The 18598-nt window shown below is 33.2% G+C and overlaps 2 protein-coding genes across 2 annotated transcripts; one reads left to right on the top strand and one right to left on the bottom strand.

Moving 5' to 3' along the window:
- Window positions 1–188: 188 nt before the first annotated feature.
- On the bottom strand, window positions 189–752 carry LOC132800706 (protein FAR1-RELATED SEQUENCE 5-like). Its single transcript, XM_060814941.1, has one exon. The coding sequence runs from the start codon at window positions 750–752 to the stop codon at window positions 189–191; it is 564 nt and encodes a 187-aa protein (XP_060670924.1).
- A 1258-nt stretch (window positions 753–2010) lies between these two features.
- On the top strand, window positions 2011–4228 carry LOC125422584 (uncharacterized). Its single transcript, XM_048474648.2, has 7 exons — window positions 2011–2193; window positions 2357–2575; window positions 2752–2816; window positions 3152–3314; window positions 3437–3556; window positions 3638–3746; window positions 3996–4228. Exons 1-7 carry the CDS (start codon window positions 2011–2013, stop codon window positions 4175–4177), a joined length of 1041 nt encoding a protein of 346 aa, XP_048330605.2. The 3' UTR covers window positions 4178–4228.
- The last annotated feature ends 14370 nt before the right edge of the window (window positions 4229–18598 follow it).

The following is an 18598-nucleotide window of genomic DNA, read 5'->3' as shown; positions in this document are numbered from 1 at the left end:
GCATCTGCCCAAAAAATATTACTTATCAAATCATCCTGATCCACTTGTATTGCATAAAAAAAGTAAGGATCTTCCAATTGCATAGATTGTAAGTATTCCAAAACACCACCTGTCTCTCCTACTTTCATTTGAATTGTTCTTTTCGTTTTCAAGTAATTATTGTAATCATCACGAATAAATCCAAGATTTTAATATCCTCCTACTCGCTTAGCCATTAACGCCAAACTTGCTTTAGGAGCAATTCCTGAACTATCAGCTATATCTATTTCAGCTGCTTGGACAAAAGTTAACTTCCTCTGAGACCTATGCAAATGACTTTTACTAGGAGTTGATGTCACATGTGTATGTTGGGCAATGAAATCGGTAATACGATATTTACCAGTCTGATCCAAATTTATTTTCATTCTAGCTAAACAACCAAATCTTGTTTCAGCACGATGAGATTTATCATTAATATTTCGTTTATCCTTTTCCCGAAAGCCTTCACAACAACAACAAAAAGTTCTATTTTTCATCTTTCCACTTTGATCGTTATGTCCCTTACTCCTTCGAATGCCAAAACCAACCTTGTAAGCATAAGCATTATAAAAGTTATAAGCTTCATCTTCACTTTTAAATTCCATTCCAACTTTTGGTATCATTTCATCCAAAATTTTAGAATGAATCACTTCTATTTTTTCTTGACCAGTTATGTTTCCTTCATCTTCCAATGACATATTAATATCTTTACTCACATAACTATCATTATCCATGATCTTCAGCACTATAATTAAATATCATAAAGAAAAAAATTAGAATCATAAAAATTAAAAATAACGGTATAAATAGATATATATATATATATATATATATATATATATATATGACAAGCTTAATTATATTAAAAGAAAATATAATATCAAAGCAAAATAAAAAAAGAATAATATTTTAAAGCCTAGAATTTTTTAATTTATTATAAAATATTAGAATATAGCAAGAATGCAATATCATATTTTAAACCCTCTTATGGATGCATTACCATACGAAACACATAAATGAAAAAGATATATGATTAAATTTTATATGTTTTTTCTATTGTTTAGATTAAATATTATATAAATAAAATTGAAATCAATATTGAATATAATAATTACATAAATTTACTCAAGCAAATAATCAAGAATGTTGATATAGAAAGTAATAATCACTTATCGAAAACTACTGATGAAGTTTCTAATTTATAATAAAGAAGGTACCTGTTTTTTTTTTTTCGAGAATGATAGGTACGATTTGATGGTTGCTGCAGTGCCTCACGACAGAAAAAACTAGAGAAAGAAATTGCTGCAGTGCCTGGTAGAAAGAAAAATAGAGAACGAAGCCTCAATGGCTGTTGCTGCCGCACGGTAGAAAAAAATAATAGTAATTAAAAAAAGTATAACAGTTACGGGATCAAAGAGTGAAGACTGGCAGGGGATTGCACAAGAAATAAAAAAATAATAATAAGAAAAAAAGAAGAATGATTTAGGGCTTTTTTGAAACTTTAATGAGTGGGATTCGATTAGTATAATAATAATTAAAAAAATATACAAATTACAGTTGAAGGGGAGAAAAACGACGAGAATGGCACGAGAAACCAAAAAAAAAAAAAAGAACAGAAAGGAAAAGAAAAGAAAAAGAATCATAAATGACTTTATTTTTAAATTTCAATAAAGTGGATCCAGTTAGAGTTTTGCAGCTACAAAAAAACTTCCGTTAGTATAACTTAACGGTGAAAACAGAAAAAAATATATAATGGTATTTTGGATGAGGTGTCAATTTTTTATTAATTGGACAGGATTGGGGACAAAGTTTTGGAAACAGAAGATCTGTATCCTTAACAGGCTGACCCATGTATATATATATATATATATATATATATATATGTATGTATGTATATAATTTAAATACGGTAAATAAAAGATCCTAGCCGTCGTCATCATACATTATCTCTCTCTTCTGTCTGTGCCTTCCGTCACTAACAGCAAGATGATGATGCGGTTTCTTAGATATCCTCCTCCTCGAAAGTCCGACGTGGTGACCAGAGCCGTGGTTTTGTCATATTTTGGGGGGCCAGAGGTGCTGGAGCTCCAGCATAATAAGCGTCTTCGTGTTCTCGAGCCCAATGAAGTACTCGTTCGTACTCATGCTGCCTCCATTAATTCCCTAGACATAAGAGTAAGTTGTACAATTTTTATTTTTATTTTTTTTAATTTTTTTTTTGGTGTTTGGATTAGTTTTTTAAAGATTTAGCTAGATTTTAAACTTTCGTAATGAGAGTTTTATTTATTTGTTTAAATACGTATTTTCCAGCACATAATTTTATAGTTGTTGATTACAGCTGCGATCAGGCTATGGTGGTAGTATATTAAAACATATTCTACCTTTTACCATGGGGAGCGATGTTAGCGGTGAAGTTGCAAAAGTAGGATCTTCAGTCCGCAAACTGAAAGTTGGACAACAAGTTTTTGGTGCATCTTATTCAGGGGGTACATGGGCTGATTATTGCATTCTAAGTGAAGATGAGCTTGCTACAAAACCACCATCAATTACACACGTGGTAAGTGTAATTAATTTGCTTTTGTATATGTCTAATATTTTATATTTCTATTTCATATATATATATATATATATATATATTTATACTATAGTAAACTTGGTTTACTTTCTTAATCGTTATTATTATTATTCTTTTTTTTTTTCTAATCTTTTTTTTTTTTGTGTGTGGTCTCATAGGAAGCATGTGCCATTCCGTTTGCTGCAGCGACTGCACGGAATGCTTTAGAAAGTGTTGGCAAGGGGTATGCTTATATCAATTAGATATTTCTGCTAGTAGTTTTTATTATGTATTCTCTTTTTTCCAAGTTTTAATTATCATATCTATTATGTGCTGAACCTTTCTTAGAAAATAAAAATAAATAAATAAATAAAAAATAAAAATATATATATATATATATATATATATATATATATATGTAGCCTCTTTTGTAATCTCTTCAAAACAGTCATAGTCATACCTATTATAGTTTGTTCAATGATGAAAATTGTGACATTACAAGGAGAAAGTCATATTTTCCATGTAAAAGTAATGATGTACTCACTCATAATTATTTCATTCATAATCTCAATTTCACAGAGACCGGGTATTAGTATTGGGTGGTGGAGGATCAGTAGGTTTGGCTGCAATTCAGCTTGCAGTAGCTTCAGGCTGTCATGTTACAGCTACCAGTGGAAGTCATGGTATAGATAGAATATTGGCAGCTGGTGCTGAACAGGCTGTTGACCATACTGTTCTTGAGGTGATAATGTTTTTAGTTTACTGCACACTATGTGATTATTTTTATCATCAACTTGATTGAAATTGATTAATTAATTTCAAGAAAAGAGCTCTTTCTATGAAATATCAAATTTTAATTTACAGGACATTAAACTGGCTATAAAGGGGAGGTTTGATGTTGTCATAGATACCATTGGAGCACCAAAGACAGAAAAAATAGGTATCAATGTTTTGGACAAAGGTGGACGCTACACGAAACTTGAGGTACAATATGGAAGCTTGAAATTAGTGCAAAAGGATTCTAGAGGCTTTATTCGTAACCATTTTTTTCTTCTCATGTTGTAGAATGGGGTGATTACCTCTTCAGATAGATATGGAATGTGGTTAGGGATTCCAATGGCTGCACCTCTTCTATTGAAGAAGAAGATCGATTACCTAATTTCCCATAGAATAGGTAAAAAAGTAAAATGATAAATGCATAATTGCTTGATTCTACATTTCAGTTGTGGTTGGACATGAACTGTAAGTGCAATCGTTTTTAACTCACAGTGGAGTAATTTAGTACTCCCTACCACAACTTAAATTATGTGTCCCTATTGGCACTCACCAGAGGTTTCTATTTACACTTATGTTCTTGTACACATGCCTATCAGTAGTATTAAGCAATCTCTAACACTGATCTTTTTTTCTTTTGATGGTATAGAATACTCGCACTTTTCCGTGGGGGTTGATGCACTAGGGTTAGAAGAGGTTCGAAGGCTTACCGAAGCAGGAAAGCTAAAAATACCTGTGGAGAAGACATTTCCCATCACTCAAGTGAGAGAAGCTCATGAGGCAAAAGATAAAATGGATATTCCAGGGAAAGTTGTGCTGGAATTTGACTGAATCAGGTTCATGAGGTTCATAAATTGTGTGAAACCTATTCTACGGTGTTGAGTTTTGGACATATTTTGCATGCATGCATGCTTTTCTTGTTTTTATTATTATTATTATTATTATTATTATTATTATTGAAAAAAAAAATAGTAATGCTTGGTATTCTCCTTTTTTATATGGCTCCCTCCTTATCACACACGTATTGTGTTATACTCGGTTAGAAAACAAACACAAAATAACACCCGTAATGAAGTTTCTGCATGAGGGCCATTTATTAATACCCCTACCAAAGGGGTCTAAAAGAATTTAGACAATGAAAACATCAACGAAACAATGCAATGGTAAAGGTCGAAACCAACATTTGCTCTTAGTTTTGGGCACTCCTTAGTTGAATTAGCCTTTCCTCTTCTTTCGCCACCCTACCAAACGATAGAAGTTACTATTAAATAGCTCGCGTACGGAATGTTTATTTATTTATATTTAATTTTTAATGATATTGAAATAGAAAAAATTGAATTCAAAATCATTGTTTGGTATGGATGTATTATATATAATCAAATTAACATTTTATATTAAACGAGATCTAACTATACATATACAATACGAAAAAGTCAATTTCAAAGACCCAATAAAACTTCTCTCAATTTGTCTCTTTCTTCTTATGACCTGAAATAAAACTATCTATATCAACAAGGTAGACTTTATGTAGCCAAAAGTTGGGTTTGAGTTAGAGCTGGAGTAGCTTTTATTAGAAGAGAAAATGCCTGTTACTTTAATTACCAAACAAGACACCCAGGTGGAAGACCAAAAAAGATAAAAAATAAAACTACCCATAAAAAAAGTCTAAACCTATTCTTATTTTAACGTAATTAATTAAATCAATTTTTCTTTATAGTAAATTAAGTTGGGTCTACATCTTGACAAGTCGTGTCATTTGTATATACATCTTTGTTTTGTTGATAGTATATTACTGTATATATGTAGATAATCCTTCGTAAACTTATACAAAAGTTTAAATATAAGACAGTGGTAAATACTATTGTATGGTCGATATTACAAATTTACAATAAACTATTTATCATCATCTTCTGCTTTTTTATTTTTTTATTTTTTTATTTTTTTTGGGTTGAGAACCAATAGTTAAAAAGCAATAAATTGTTTCTGACTCAAATATACCTTCTACCTTTCCACTCCTTCAGTTACAAAAAATAAATTAATTAAATGAAATGACAAAAAGGAAGCAAACAATTAATTCAAATTTTTTTTTTTAAAAAAAAAGGAACTAGATCATCAATGAGTTAATAAAAACAGAAACGAAAACAATATTTGACATAAAGATAAACAGAAATAAAGTCAAAGAGACATAAAACTTGAATAATAAATATTTATAATGTCAATGTTGGGGATCGCATTGAATTTCTCCCTTCAGACCCTACTTAAGAAATGGAACAGCCTCATCTATATTGTAGCTACTTGTCCAGGCAATTGTCGTCAGTATGGCCTCAAAAGACTTCATAAACAATACGGATGGAAACTTGCTTCATGAACAACAAAAGGCATTGTATCCATCTCAAAAATAGAAGTCAACTATCTTGCTAATTATTATGATTGTTGTTATTGTTAACTTTTCAAATGCTAATGAGAGCACTAATATAACACTTAAAAGAACTAAGGAAAGTATGCTCCTATTTATAAAAATAGTTTTCTTGACAAACTTAGAACCCAAGAAAACTTGAAATCTTACTTCATTCCAAGACTTCCCTTGTGCAAGGCGTGAAAAGACAGGCGCTTCAGGATTTGCAAATGATACATGAAGCATGAAGCTGCTACCAGTTTTGGCTGCATTATTCACATACTAAATCAGTCAAAGGATAGAAACATCGATATTACAATTAAAAAAAAAAAAATTGATTAAATTGGTTTGGAAATAGAGTGACAATGTATGGAGAAGCAATAGAAGAGATTGACATTTGATCGAGCATAATACATCAGAAAGGGTTACAAACACACATTTGACAACCCGCCTGAAAATAATGCAAATGAAAAGTTTGGACGCTGATTTATCAGTTGAAACTTCAGAGAGGCTTTTTCTGTCTTTGTATAGCCGAGTTGGAATGATTCGCATACTTGAACTGAAATAAAGGTATAAGATATCAGATGGGTAAAGAAGTTTAAAAAAAAATTAGTTCTGTATAACTTATATTTAGGTATACAGACCTTGATTGGGGCAGAGCATACTGCATATATAAAAATTAGAAATTAATAGTTTAAAATTACTTTTTTACGTGCAACACATTTACATGAGAAATTATTGATTGAATTTGTTTTAAAATTTAATTAATATTACAGAATTAAAGAAAATTTTTAGGGGAAAGACAATCATTTAAATTATTTATACCTCTTACTATATTTCTAAAACCCTTTTTTGTTCTTTTTCCTGCTAATAATTACAAAAACTTTTATATTATAAACGATTTAATATTTTATTTTTACAGCATCAAATTCCTTTTTTCAATAATTACTTCTATAAATTTGTTATGAATAACCATTAAGAAAACAAAAAAATCTACATTTTATTTGCAAATGTTCTTTTCAATCTGTCATGCCTAAAGCTTAAGGATTTTTATCAACAACAACAATAATAATAATAATAAGGATTTTTCGAATATAATTATACTTCATACATTCTCAATAGTATAAATTATCACATTCCCATATTCGGATTTCGTTGAAATCCAGAAGCATTGTATTTGCGACTATTCACATTGATATCAACCTCAAATTAATTATATTCAAAAGATCCAAAATGAATAAAATAAAATAGCCATAATATTTGCTTCAGTAATAGAAGTACATTTTCTTCTCAGCATACACTAAATTTTTTTATTTTTTTTGGGGGGGGAGGAGGAGGGCCGCGGCGAGGCGGTTGGGTGGGTGGTTGAGGGAATGTAAAATCATAAGCTTTCAAGTGGCTAAAGTGGTTGGTTCCCAGCAATCATGGACACAAGCCAAGACATCCTTGTAGTCCCTTTAGATGTTGAATGAATCAGACATTTCTATCGCTGCTCCTCTTGTATTCAAATAGAAGAAATGACTTTTTGAATGTTATTGGTTTCACAAAATCATAATCAGAATCTCTATAAATACTACAAGTTGTCTGAAGTAGACCAAAATGTGATATATGGCTTCCTCCACCTCGAACAACAACATGGATTATTCCATATTCACTCTGCCTGAATAGTGAGCTTTCTCTGTGTTTACTCACTGATTCTGCACCTCATCCATGAAAAAGTTTAACACGATGAAAGCAAATAACTAAAACGTATGTCTCGTTGTCCCATTTCAAAAACAACTAAGATGACAATGTCGTCTTAGTGTCTTAAATACACAATGCTGAATTCACGTTCTCACCAGTTATATCCTGATATTGAACTAAATATTTGTACACCGTAAATAGGAAGAAATCTTTTTTTCCTTTTTTGAGAAATAGGTGATTCGGGAAGGGCTATTATTTGTGAAAAGAACTAAAATCTCATGTTTAGGCAATCTTTTATTTCACCCATCAGCGTAAATCCCATTAAGCAAAACATTAGAATTAGAATTGTAGTCATAATTCTAAAAGCAAGCAAGTATAATTAATTTGATGTATTCTAGTCAGCCATTCCGCAACAACCCATTAAGCAGTAACATTGGAATTTGTACACCATAATGGATTGAGTCTAAGCTCTTCCATATTGATTAAGATAACATAAAAAGCAAATGATAATAAAATTGAAACCCACCTTCCATTTCACTTTTACAAACGGTAAGCCAATTTTGTTTGTAGAGACCCATTTGAACGAAAAGATTATATTAAAAGAGCAAATTCTGTTATCTTTAAGCCAAGTATGGTAAAGTTTTAGTAGAGGCAGAGTCATGGAGGGCAAGCAAGAGTTGCTCTGTTGATGGTACTCTGGGAAAGAGGGTGGTCTCCAAATCCATTGATGTGAGCCAAGCTAATCCAAGGTCCAGCCGCCACTAATACAGCCAAGCTCCAGCGATTATCTTCATGAACGGAAAGCTAAGTTCCAGTTTCTCTTAATTATATCTCTTTTGCAAATTATGTAAAAGAAATGGACCAGCAAAAAGACATTAGTAAGGGTTTTTCCCATGAATAACTACCTTACAACTCCATTTTAGAAAAATAGCAAAATTTTTTTTTTTAAAAAAAATTAGCCACCTTGGGACAAAAATACCCTTGATAAAATTGAAAATTACACAAAAGCTTTCCTTTCTTCTACACAGCCGTTCGTTCGTGGGGGTGGGGTTTATACAAAACTGTTCGTGGGGTTTCTCTAAACTCTTTGCATCTCATCGCCTCTCACTCTCATTTTTTTGTATTTTCTCATATCTCAAACTAAAATCAGGTCAAAATTTTATCTTTTTTCTTATTAGATGAAAGTAACGAAATATGTGTTTTTTTTGTTTTTTCTCTTTCTATTTTTTCTTGTAAGTTTTATTACACTACGCGAAAATTGATATCTAGCGACACTTATTTAGCGACGCTACGAAACAAACACGTCTGAAAAAACAAAACCGCGACTCTGAGGTTAATGCGTCAGTAAAAATTCAATAAATATACGACGTACTATATAGATTGTGCGTCGCCTGTTCTCTCCTCCACTTTTTTTTTTTTTTAGTTCTTTTAATTAATCTTAATTTAACAACAAATAACCCATAAAGATATTAGAGCAACATAACTGAGGTTGATTTTTTTTTCTTTTTTGTTATACGTTTAACAGGCGACCCACAGGCGACCGTGCGTCGCCTGTTCTTTTTTTTTTTCAATTTTTTTGTTTAAACATTTAAAAAAAAAATCAAAATAGGACCATAACAAGAATTGAACCCAGAACCTCTTACACTCTCAAGAAACCACCACACCACTAAGCCAAATCACTTATATGTATTAATACAGCAAAAATTTGCTAATATAGTGTTAGGCGACGCATTATTGAATCAATGCGTCGCCAAATACAAGAAGAGGCGACGCACGCATTCCTCAACAAATGCGTCGCCTGTTCTTTTTTTTTTTTTCAATTTTTTTTTAAACATTTAAAAAAAAATCAAAATAAAACCATAACAAGAATTGAACCCAGGACCTCTTATACTCTCAAGAAATCACCACACCACTAGGCCAAATCACTTTTATGTATTAATACAGCAAAAATTGGCTAATATAGTGTTAGGCAACGCATTATTCAAACAATGCGTCGCCAAATACAAGAACAGGCGACGCATTAATGCGTCGCCTGTTCTTTTTTTTTTCAATTTTTTTGTTTAAACATTTTTAAAAAAAAATCAAAATAAGACCATAACAAGAATTGAACCCAGGACCTCTTATACTCTCAAGAAATCACCACACCACTACGCCAAATCACTTTTATGTACTAATACAGCAACAATTGGCTAATATAGTGTTAGGCGACGCATTATTCAAACAATACGTCGCCAAATACAAGAACAGGCGACGCATTCCTCAACAAATGCGTCGCCTGTTCCTTTTTTTTTTTTCAATTTTTTTGTTTAAACATTTAAAAAAAATAAAATCAAAATTGGACCATTACAAGAATTGAACCCAAGACCTCATACACTCTCAGAAAATAACCACACCACTAGGCCAAATCACTTATATGTACTAATACAGCAAAAATTTGCTAATATAGTGTTAGGCGACGCATTATTGAATCAATGCGTCGCCAAATACAAGCACAGACAAATGCGTCGCCTGTTCTTTTTTTTTTTCAATTTTTTTGTTTAAACATTTTTAAAAAAAATCAAAATAAGACCATAACAAGAATTGAACCCAGGACCTCTTATACTCTCAAGAAATCACCACACCACTAGGCCAAATCACTTTTATGTACTAATACAGCAAAAATTGGCTAATATAGTGTTAGGCGACGCATTATTCAAACAATGCGTCGCCAAATACAAGAACAGGCGACGCATTCCTCAACAAATGCGTCGCCTGTTCCTTTTTTTTTTTTCAATTTTTTTGTTTAAACATTTAAAAAAAATAAAATCAAAATTGGACCATTACAAGAATTGAACCCAGGACCTCATACACTCTCAGGAAATCACCACACCACTAGGCCAAATCACTTATATGTACTAATATAGCAAATATTGGCTAATATAGTGTTAGGCGACGCATTATTGAATCAATGCGTCGCCAAATACATTTAAAAAAAATTGAAAAAAAAAACCATAACAAGAATTGAACCCAGGACCTCTTACACTCTCAAGAAATCACCACACCACTAGGCCAAATCACTTTTATGTATTAATACAGCAAAAATTGGCTAATATAGTGTTAGGCGACGCATTATTCAAACAATGCGTCAGGCGACGCATTCCTCAACAAATGCGTCGCCTGTTCTTTTTTTTTTTCAATTTTTTTGTTTAAACATTTTAAAAAAAATCAAAATAAGACCATAACAAGAATTGAACCCAGGACCTCTTATACTCTCAAGAAATCACCACACCACTAGGCCAAATCACTTTTATGTACTAATACAGCAACAATTGGCTAATATAGTGTTAGGCGACGCATTATTCAAACAATGCGTCGCCAAATACAAGAACAGGCGACGCATTCCTCAACAAATGCGTCGCCTGTTCCTTTTTTTTTTTTCAATTTTTTTGTTTAAACATTTAAAAAAAATAAAATCAAAATTGGACCATTACAAGAATTGAACCCAAGACCTCATACACTCTCAGAAAATAACCACACCACTAGGCCAAATCACTTATATGTACTAATACAGCAAAAATTTGCTAATATAGTGTTAGGCGACGCATTATTGAATCAATGCGTCGCCAAATACAAGAACAGGCGACGCATTCCTCAACAAATGCGTCGCCTGTTCTTTTTTTTTTTCAATTTTTTTGTTTAAACATTTTAAAAAAAAAATCAAAATAAGACCATAACAAGAATTGAACCCAGGACCTCTTATACTCTCAAGAAATCACCACACCACTAGGCCAAATCACTTTTATGTACTAATACAGCAAAAATTGGCTAATATAGTGTTAGGCGACGCATTATTCAAACAATGCGTCGCCAAATACAAGAACAGGCGATGCATTCCTCAACAAATGCGTCGCCTGTTCCTTTTTTTTTTTTCAATTTTTTTGTTTAAACATTTAAAAAAAAAAATTGGACCATTATAAGAATTGAACCCAGGACCTCATACACTATCAGGAAATCACCACACCACTAGGCCAAATCACTTATATGTACTAATATAGCAAATATTGGCTAATATAGTGTTAGGCGACGCATTATTGAATCAATGCGTCGCCAAATACAAGAACAGGCGACGCATTCCTCAACAAATGCGTCGCCTGTTCTTTTTTTTTTTCAATTTTTTTGTTTAAACATTTAAAAAAAAAATTAAAATAAGACCATAACAAGAATTGAACCCAGGACCTCTTACACTCTCAAGAAATCACCATACCACTAGGCCAAATCACTTATATGTACTAATACAGCAAAAATTGGCTAATATAGTGTTAGGCGACGCATTATTCAAACAATGCGTCGCCAAATACAAGAACAGGCGACGCATTCCTCAACAAATGCGTCGCCTGTTCTTTTTTTTTTTTTCAATTTTTTTGTTTAAACATTTTAAAAAAATAAAATCAAAATAAGACCATAACAAGAATTGAACCAGAACCTCATTCACTCTCAGGAAATCACCACACCACTAGGCCAAATCACTTATATGTACTAATACAACAAAAATTGGCTAATAGAGTGTTAGGCGACGCATTATTCAAACAATGCGTCACCAATTCCTCAACAAATGCGTCGCCTGTTCTTTTTTTTTTTTCAATTTTTTTGTTTAAACATTTAAAAAAAATAAAATCAAAATAGGACCATAACAAGAATTGAACCCAGGACCTCATACACTCTCAGGAAATCACCACACCACTAGGCCAAATCACTTATATGTACTAATACAACAAAAATTGGCTAATAGAGTGTTAGGCGACGCATTATTGAAACAATACGTCGCCAAATACAAGAACAGGCGACGTATTCCTCAACAAATGCATCGCCTGTTCTTTTTTTTTTTTCAATTTTTTTGTTTAAACATTTAAAAAAAAATAAAATCAAAATAGGACCATAACAAGAATTGAACCAAGGACCTCATACACTCTCAGGAAATCACCACACCACTAGGCCAAATCACTTATATGTACTAATATAGCAAATATTGGCTAATATAGTGTTAGGCGACGCATTATTGAATCAATGCGTCGCCAAATACAAGAACAGGCGACGCATTCCTCAACAAATGCGTCGTGTTCTTTTTTGTTTTCAATTTTTTTGTTTAAACATTTAAAAAAAAAATCAAAATAAGACCATAACAAGAATTGAACCCAGGACCTCTTACACTCTCAAGAAATCACCACACCACTAGGCCAAATCACTTTTATGTACTAATACAGCAAAAATTGGCTAATATAGTGTTAGGCGACGCATTATTCAAACAATGCGTCGCCAAATACAAGAACGCATTCCTCAACAAATGCGTCGCCTGTTCTTTTTTTTTTTTCAATTTTTTTGTTTAAACATTTAAAAAAAATAAAATCAAAATAAGACCATAACAAGAATTGAACCCTGAACCTCATTCACTCTCACAAAATCACCACACCACTAGGCCAAATCACTTATATGTACTAATACAACAAAAATTGGCTAATAGAGTGTTAGGCGACGCATTATTGAAACAATGCGTCGCCAAATACAAGAAGGCGACGCATTCCTCAACAAATGCGTCGCCTGTTCCTTTTTTTTTTTTCAATTTTTTTGTTTAAACATTTAAAAAAAATAAAATCAAAATAGGACCATAACAAGAATTGAACCCAAGACCTCATACACTCTCAAGAAATAATCACACCACTAGGCCAAATCACTTATATGTACTAATACAGCAAAAATTGGCTAATATAGTGTTAGGCGACGCATTATTCAAACAATGCGTTGCCAAATACAAGAACAGGCGACGCATTCCTCAACAAATGCGTCGCCTGTTCCTTTTTTTTTTTTTCAATTTTTTTGTTTAAACATTTAAAAAAAATAAAATCAAAATTGGACCATTGCAAGAATTGAACCCAGGACCTCATACACTCTCAGGAAATCACCACACCACTAGGCCAAATCACTTATATGTACTAATATAGCAAATATTGGCTAATATAGTGTTAGGCGACGCATTATTGAATCAATGCGTCGCCAAATACAAGAACAGGCGACGCATTCCTCAACAAATGCGTCGCCTGTTCCTTTTTTTAAAAAAAATTTTTTTTTAAACATTTAAAAAAAATAAAATCAAAATAGGACCATAACAAGAATTGAACCCAAGACCTCCTACACTCTCAAGAAATCACCACACCACAGGCAATCCTTCTTGAAGAGAATACGTTGCCTATTCTCTCAATTAACAAAAACAAAAATTTTGAAAGACATGCAAATTTTATAATGAGTAAAGGTGTACTTGAAAAACATAAAAATAAACAGCAATCTTCGATATTTTGCTTCGCATTTTTAAGAAATATTTTCGGTTTTTATTTGTAGTTGAAAAATAAAAATATTAATCAAAGAAAAAAAATGCAATTGGGAGAAAAGGCGCGTTCTTGCCATTTTTTGAAAATTTTTGGCGCGTTTTTAAATTTTTACGCGCTCCTTTAAATCCATTTTTTCTTTTTTAAAACTACATCAAGTACACCACCTAATCGATATTAGATTTGGAAGCAATCTAAGAGAGACTTGAAGAGTGAGATATTCCAGGTTTCATTTTTCATTTGCCTACGTTGTCGTCGGCCCAGAAGCTAGATTTCTCTTTGTCGCCCTCGTGATTTTTTGGTTTTCTTCTTTCTTTATCTCCATCGTTTAGGTGAGTTTCTTTTTTCTTAACATGAGGTGGGTTGTTTTTTTTTTTTTTTTTTTCATTTTAACTGCAGCTTAGGTTCATTGGGTTTTATTAATCTTGCTTTTTTAGAAATTATGTTTGTGATATTGCTTGACATTATTTTGCTAAGTTCAACAAGTATTTTGTGTTGAAGATTAACTTGAATCAAGATGGTCTATTGTTTTAACTTCACCACAACATCGTACGGTTGTTGAAGAAGATGTTCTTGGAGATACAAAGATGGCTCACAATCCATTTGTCATATAGTTGCCAAGTGTCGATGAAAATGATAATGAGGATGAATGTGAGAGTGACTATGTTTGTAATGACTATGAGGGGAGAAATGTGATTCGTCAAATCTTAAGAACAATGGTAATATTTTTTAAATTTTCATTTATACTAAATTACAAATTTAATAATGATTAATATTTTATTTATTTTGCATAAGTGCATGCTAATAACTTTTTTAATGTTTCCATATGCAGTATGAGGATGTAATATCGTCAACAAGAGGTCAACTTCCATCTCAATGAATATGCATTCATGGAAGTTTAATTAATATTAAATTTGTTATGAAATATACAATAGCTTACAAATTATGTAAAAATATATCAATGAGATGATATTTAATTTATTTGATAATTAATTTGTTATGACAAAATATTTATTTAAAATTTTTGTATTCTATTCATTTTGGATGAAGCTAGTTTTCATTTTTTTGTATTTTAATTATTTTTATATTTTTACTATTTTAATCACTTTTCACAAAATTTAAAAAAATTAAAAAAAAAAAGAAGGGGCGACGCATTAAGAAATAATGCGTCGCTAAAAGTGTCGATCCGTCGTTAAATAGGCGACTCTATTAATGCGTCTCTAAATAGGCAATTCTACTAATGCGTCGCTAAATAGTCAACTCTATTAATGCGTCACTAAATAGGCGACTCTATTAATGCGTCGCTAAATAGTCACTTTATTAATGCGTCGCTAAATAGACGACTCTACTAATGCGTCGCTAAATAGTAAAATGCGTCGCTAAATAGGCGACACTAATAATGCGTCTCTAAATAGTCAATGCGTCGCTAAATAGGCGATTCTATTAATGCGTCGCTAAAAGTAAATATGAGTCGCTAAAAAGTCAAAGATAGGCGACTCTTATAATGCGTCTCTAAATAGGCAATTCTACTAATGCGTCGCTAAATAGTCAACTCTATTAATGCGTCACTAAATAGGCGACTCTATTAATGCGTCGCTAAATAGTCACTTTATTAATGCGTCGCTAAATAGACGACTCTACTAATGCGTCGCTAAATAGTAAAATGCGTCGCTAAATAGGCGACACTAATAATGCGTCTCTAAATAGTCAATGCGTCGCTAAATAGGCGATTCTATTAATGCGTCGCTAAAAGTAAATATGAGTCGCTAAAAAGTCAAAGATAGGCGACTCTTATAATGCGTCGCTTGTTGTCTTATAGATTTAGCGACAAGACATTAGGCGACACCGTGCGATACGTCGTTATTTATTTTGTGCGACGCATTTATTGCGTCAGTTATCAACGCGATTCTAGTAGTGTTAGTTTAGGGTTTTTTAAGCTTTTTATTTGATATGGGTATGCAAGAAATTGATTTATGAGATGTTCTATGTGATTTTAAAGATACTTTAGGTGGCATATGGTTTGAAAATGGGAGAAATTTTGTGTAAAACTGAAAAATCGTGAAAAACAGTAAAAACGGAGGAAATTTAGCGAAAAAGATGAATTTCCGCCAATTTCCTCCAGTTTGTCAGTTTTCGCAAATTTTCGCCAATTTTCCGCCAATTTTCCGCCATTTTTCCGCCAGTTTTCCGCCAGTTTTCCGCCAATTTTCCGCCAGTTTTCCGCCAGTAGGAAAAAGCTATATTTGGCCCAAAAAAAAAAACAGAATCAACTTTTTTAATACAGTTAATATGTTTGTTTAATATTATTCAAAATTTTATATATTTATTGATTTAGTTTAACGTTATTCATTTAATTTTGTAGTCAAATGGAAGATGATGACATTGTAATTGCGGTTTTATACAATAAAACATTGGTACAAAATGATAGTGGTGATTGGGAATATCGAAATGGTAAAAATGTAATGGTTTCCGTCGGCAAGAGATGCACAAAATCAGAGTTAGAGGATGAGATTTTCAATTCTATTGAGATAGATCGAAATGAATATTTGCTAAAGCTAAAATGGATATATGGACGATGTGCAGAAAAGTTGGATCCTACAGAAATACGATGTGATAGGGATGTGAAATGCTTTCTTCAAGAAGTGAGGAATGGAGGGATGACAATGATGCGGCCTCCATTGTATGTTGAGGTGATTTCAAAAGTTGAACATGTATGTAGAAATGTTCATCAAACAGCATTGGCGGTCGTCTACCACAAGCTTCCGGTACTGAACCAATTCAGGCTACATCTCAGGAAATTATGGTTCAAGAAACTCAGTTTAGAGATCAAGTTGATGTTCGTGGGGGGGCCTGGACATCATTTAACATTCACGAAGGAGTTGATGTTGGAGGTGACTATGCTGAACGGTTTCCTAACGACGAGGAGTATGAGCAGTTGCATCATATTGATCATGATGAGAATTACAATGCAGCAGGGGATGATGTTGGTCATAATGATGTAGATTTTGATCATGAGTTACCGGATAATGATAATGATATGCATCCTGAAATGAACAATGAAGGAGTTGATGATGTTAAGGTTCATCGTGCTACAAGTGACCACATATCATCGAGCAACAGAAGTGGTTCTATGGCCATATTTTCGTCAAAGTTCACTGGCTGTGAGAGCATAGTAGTTGGACAATTATTTCGCAACAAACGTGACCTACAGAATAAACTGAGTATCTATTGCATGCGAGAAAATAAGGAGTTCAAGGTGACACGATCAACTACACAACGGTATGAGGTTGTATGCTTGGAAAATACTTGTAAATGGCGACTACGTGCAACCACATTTAAAAATGGAGAAATATTTGTTGTGAGAATTTTTGATAATGTACACAGTTGCTCGTTAGATATCGTGCATCGAGAACACAAGCAAGCCAGTAGCCGGGTTATCGGGCAATGTATCAAATCTAAATATGAAGGTATTGCACGTGTTTACAAACCCAAAGAAATTCAACATGATTTTTTGCAGAAATATGGGGTGAATATAAGCTACAACAAAGCATGGAGAGGTAAAGAGTATGCACTTAACAGTGTTAGGGGATCTCCAGAGGAGAATTTTGCTAAGTTACCTGCCTACTGTTTTGAGTTAGTGTCGAAGAACCCTGGAACTGTTACACGTATCAAAACAGACGATAATAACAATTTTGTATATTTCTTTATGGCGATTGGAGCAAGCATTAGGGGATTTAAATCCCACATAAGACCCGTATTGGCTGTTGATGCAACTACATTGAAAGGGAAATACAAAGGGTACATGTATATTGCATCGGGCATGGATGGCAATAAGCAAATATATCCTTTGGCTTTCGGCAGTGGAGATGGAGAGAACGAGCAAGCATATACATGGTTTTTCCAAAACCTGAAGGATGCCATCGGAGATTTTCCAGATTTGGTGTTTGTGAGTGATAGACACCCCGCTATTGAAAGGGCATTACGCAAAGTTTTTCCCAATGCATACCATGCGTTGTGCACGTACCATATAAGCAGAAATATTAAAGCAAATGGACATGCGAAAGATGAATCAATAATACAATGTTTCATGCTCGCAGCTAGTGCATATTTGGTTGAAGATTTTGAGTTTTATATGGGGCAAATTGAGGCAAAAAACAGTAGAGCTGCCCAGTACATTCGATCATGTGACCCTACAAGGTGGGCACGTTCTCTTTGTCCATGTAGAAGGTACACTATCATGACCACCAATATTGCAGAAAGCTTGAATGGCATTCTGCTAGATGCTAGAGAGATGCCAATAGTAGCATTAATAGAGCACATACGGGATTTACTGCAAAGGTGGTTTTATGAGCGACGTACTGCAGGTGCAAAATTGACAAAGCCTGTGACTGACCATATGGAAGAGCAACTCACACTACGAAATTTGGAGTCCATCGGACTACGTGTGAAAGCCATTAATATGCATGAATTTCTTGTGGAAGGTGGGAGTTTGAGGGGTACAGTTAATCTCCAATCAAAAACATGCTCATGCAAAGTCTTCGATCTTGATCAATATCCTTGTGATCATTGTATTGCCGCTTGCAGAGACCGAAAAATTGCTCCTTATGGCATGTGTTCTCATTACTACACCGCGGATGCATATCGTGCAGCTTATGCTGAGTCCATTTATCCTTTGTTAGATGAAAAACAGTGGCATGTCCCGGATGACGTGGCAAGTCGCATTGTTCTTCCACCAAGATGGACACGTAGGCGAGCCGGTAGACCGAGGATGCAACGCATACCATCCGAAGGTGAAGATGTTATTGGACGTAGATGTAG

This window comes from Ziziphus jujuba, chromosome 2 (genome assembly GCF_031755915.1).
Source record: "Ziziphus jujuba cultivar Dongzao chromosome 2, ASM3175591v1".
NCBI lineage: Eukaryota > Viridiplantae > Streptophyta > Magnoliopsida > Rosales > Rhamnaceae > Ziziphus > Ziziphus jujuba.
This window is presented reverse-complemented; position numbering and strand designations above follow the sequence as displayed.

Coding starts and splice junctions, on each gene's coding strand:
- LOC132800706 (XM_060814941.1), bottom strand. CDS start 752: ATGGATAATGATAGTTATGTGAGTAAAGATATTAATATGTCATTGGAA.
- LOC125422584 (XM_048474648.2), top strand. CDS start 2,011: ATGCGGTTTCTTAGATATCCTCCTCCTCGAAAGTCCGACGTGGTGACC. Junction 2,576..2,751: donor CACCATCAATTACACACGTG/GTAAGTGTAATT, acceptor GTGGTCTCATAG/GAAGCATGTGCCATTCCGTT. Junction 3,747..3,995: donor CCTAATTTCCCATAGAATAG/GTAAAAAAGTAA, acceptor TTGATGGTATAG/AATACTCGCACTTTTCCGTG.